Source organism: Pterocles gutturalis, unplaced genomic scaffold (assembly GCF_000699245.1).
Source record: "Pterocles gutturalis isolate BGI_N339 unplaced genomic scaffold, ASM69924v1 scaffold11111, whole genome shotgun sequence".
Taxonomy (NCBI): Eukaryota; Metazoa; Chordata; class Aves; order Pterocliformes; family Pteroclidae; genus Pterocles; species Pterocles gutturalis.
In genome coordinates, this window is record NW_010100431.1 from 57,294 (window position 1) to 60,959 (window position 3,666).

Genomic DNA, 3,666 nt, shown 5'->3' on the forward strand with positions numbered 1-3,666 from the left:
ACCTTATGTCTTTACTTCAAAGCATAGGGGTATTAGAGCTGTTTAAAAAAATTAAAAAGAGCACTTTTTTTCTTCCACAACATCTGTCTGCAAGCCCATTCAACTGTTTTATTTGTAATTTTATATATAAAAATTATCAGAGATCACATTCCTGAAAAACATCGGTCAGCTTTAATAACTGGTTGTGCTACCACCCTGTCTAGTACACGTGCATTACATACAGTCTCATAAAACTGATTTCTGACATGTTTCCATTCTTCTCCATAGTTATATTTATATAGTTAGCATATGTTAAGATACTTCTCATTGGAGACAGGAAGGCCAACTGGAATTTCAATGGTCATAAAGCACGTACATATTCTGTCAAAATTCCAAGGCAGAAAGGCCCTTGAATTAAATTAGAATGAAAGAGTATAATAACTATTACAAGATTGATTTTAAATATTCATCTTCTTTTTGAATGGAACCACTGAGTCCTTTCACTCTTCCTCTGGGATGGACTTTTCTCGACATAATCACCTTCAAAGTGAATGTTAAGTAAGCATTGTGATCTTTGAAAAACGAGTTTTAGAGGATCCTACTACCATATTTTTCTGGATATTTTGTTCCCACTAGACCTAAGGTACATGCTTTGTTGCAAATTTCCTCATAGCCACAGGAACTACTGTCCTTTCATTGTAATTTTTCATCTTTGGCAGTGATGCCAGTTTATTTTCCTCATCAGTCTTTACTTAACCAAAGTGCAGTATTTGCCATATAGAAAGCTGCCTGAGAGTTGACCTGCAAGGATAAAATAAATGTAATCCACCTGCTGTAATGCTACAGGACATACTGAATATCTCAATCAGCAGAGAAATGTGCCCAAGGCTACAGTGAGTCAGTCAACGAGACAGGTGGAAGTAGAATTTAGGAGCTCCTTGTTCTCACTCTGCTGTAATTATTATTTATTCTACCATAGCAATGACAAGGTCTCTTCAGGACCTGGCCCTTTTGTACCACATACAGTACAAACAAAGAACGAGAGATATTCTGCTAAGAAGACTACAGTCCTCTGTAACAAAAGTTTAACATCGGCCAGTAAGAATCATCACAAGGTGTAACATGCCAACATTCAAAAGGAAAATAAATAATTTTACAATTACTTCTAATTAAATATCACTTTATTAAAATGAGTGGAAAATATTCTTGCCTTCCACTTCAGACACTTATTTCATTATTTTTAATTATACTTACCACTGAGGTTCTCCAACAGGAAATTTAACAGATCCATGAATCCTGAGAGCTGTATCAGATTGAAGTCCATTTCTTTAGCCCACCAAAATCCCGCAGTATAATAATCTAGCAAAATAGCTTCTTTCAAAGATGTCTTTAATTGTTTTAAATCCAAAAATTCTTCCAGCTTTCTAAAAGAAATTGCAGAGTAAAATAACTAAATTACAAAATAAATTACAGATTCCAAAATTTAACTTAGTCCACTTGTAATTATACCTATAACATTTACTATTATTATATTATACATACATATGTGTGTATATATGTATATATATATGTATATATCATCCTGGAACTTAGATACATCAATTTCTAGATATGAATGTTTATGATCAGAGGACATATCAACTGAAAAAAGTAAACAAACGCCTATGGGTTTCAATAGACACTATTTAAATGTTAAGATACGATTAATGAAAAAACAAAAATAGGAGCGTTACAAAAAACAAAGATAAATACACTGAAAATTCCAGAGAAAAATAAATCAGTGTTTGTTCAGGAAGGGGTTTGTAGGATGAAATGGAACAATTAGTCTCCACTTTCTACTACCACTCTTTCACTCTGATCAAGATAGTTTTACAGTACTAAAAAGATCTTGCTTCCCTTTCAAGATTATTTTTCATGTAGTCTCTGAAGAAAAATTACATTTGAAAATTTAGGTAAATAATATAAAATTACCTAAAATATTTAGAAGTTTAAATTCCACTTTCATAATGATCACGACATTTAAGAAGAGCCCCATCCTATTTTAATGGCACACTGTAGAGATTTTTCCACTTACTTTAACTTGAAAAAGTAATGAAAAGATACACTCCCTTGTAGGAGAGCACGCTGTTGCCGACACATTTATGTCTACTCTATCCAAACATAGAATTAGTTATGTCTTTTATAATAATTGTGCACATTTTTCCACATGAAGAGAGGAGATCAGAGCTATGACTTCAGTATGCAGTTCTTCCAGTATAACTTCAGCCATGTCTCAGGCAGTTAAGGTTTACATTAAATCAATCCTTGGTTTCTTAACTATACCTGATGATACAGGTGCCAGTTGTGATCAGAGTTTCAGGTCCCTTGTAAAAGAGCAAAGTCTTCCCCCCCCGCCCTGCTTCTCATTCTTCCCAAGAAGGGCATTAATCTCAGACCCGCTGAGAGCCAACCATTAGTTTTTCAGGGTTTTCACCAAGCCAGTAGAGATACACTGTCAGATAAGATGAGTTTCTTTTTTTAATTAAAGCCTCAATAGCTAACATAGTAAAGTACACAATCCAATTAGTTTTGTTCTTTGTTCTGCACGACACATTTTTATGGCTTTACACATGCAAGTCGGCTAAAAACACTTAACTGTGTACTGAAATAGAAGTGGAATGTGGCCAGCTGAACTTTCCAAGGTTTGAAACAGTCCATATCCTCTCTTTCTGAAGCTGCTGCCAACTCCGTGTTTTCATAATCAGGGCTTCTTAGGGATTTAGATTTTCTCTGATGCTGCTAACAATGCCAGTGCTCATCTTTTCAGTATTCTGTAAGGCATGTCACTGACAACAGTATCTATGAATGATTGGGAACTGATGGGGCATTTAGATTTTCTGGTTACCCTGATTGCTGTTTCTCCCTTCACAGAAGGTGCTCAAGTCCCATGGAAACAGACAGCAGTAGAAAACTCCATGATAGATGGGAATACAAGACATCAAAATTCTCATACTGAATCAGATGTATTCTGAGTTTCTAACCTTAGCTACGGCCTTCAAACTGCTCTTGTGGATAGACATGATACACTGTGGTAAACTAACATAATTTCAATGCTGCTGCTAAATTGCTTAGAGCACATAAAATACCCTGTAACTATCCTCTTTTCAGTCAGATGAAGTATTTATTTTACAATCAACTTGTACAATGTATGTATATATATGTATAAATATGTATGTGATCAGCTGAAATTAAGAAATGTACAATCTTTCAATGTCTTTCTTTTAAATGTTAATGAAATGTTTCACAATAAATTGCATCATTAAGCATATTTTAGTCTCCAGAGAGCTGTATGCTTCAGCCTCCTCTAAAAAAAAAAGCTCATTGTGCAAAAAAGAAAACAGTAAATGAAAGAACTATTATTATTATTATTATTATTATTTGATGGGAACAAATTTTCTTTCCTGTTTTCTTAAAAAAACAAAAAAAAACCCAAAAAACTTTTTTTCCCCCCTCAGAACAGTGACAAACAGGAGCAACAAAATATGTTTTAGAATTTTTTTTTTTTCCCACCCCAAACTAGTCCAGTAGACCAGTACTCTGGCTTTCAATTCACTAAAAATTTACTAGGGGGCACAAGCGCTCCTGAATAATTCGGGCACTTCTGAAATATACTATCCTTAAAATAGAAGTCTAGAGTCTCAGGTTGAA

General features: G+C 34.2%; 1 protein-coding gene across 1 annotated transcript in view; it reads right to left on the reverse strand.

The window, feature by feature from the left end:
• Positions 1-3,666, reverse strand: part of LOC104466375 (chromosome unknown open reading frame, human C10orf107) — a 45,278-nt gene that overhangs the window by 40,882 nt on the left and 730 nt on the right. Inside the window, exon 2 of the mRNA XM_010079767.1 lies at positions 1,234-1,403. Within this exon, the coding sequence (XP_010078069.1) occupies positions 1,234-1,303 (70 nt within the window). The 5' untranslated portion in view covers positions 1,304-1,403. The remainder of the gene's footprint in view (positions 1-1,233; positions 1,404-3,666) is intronic.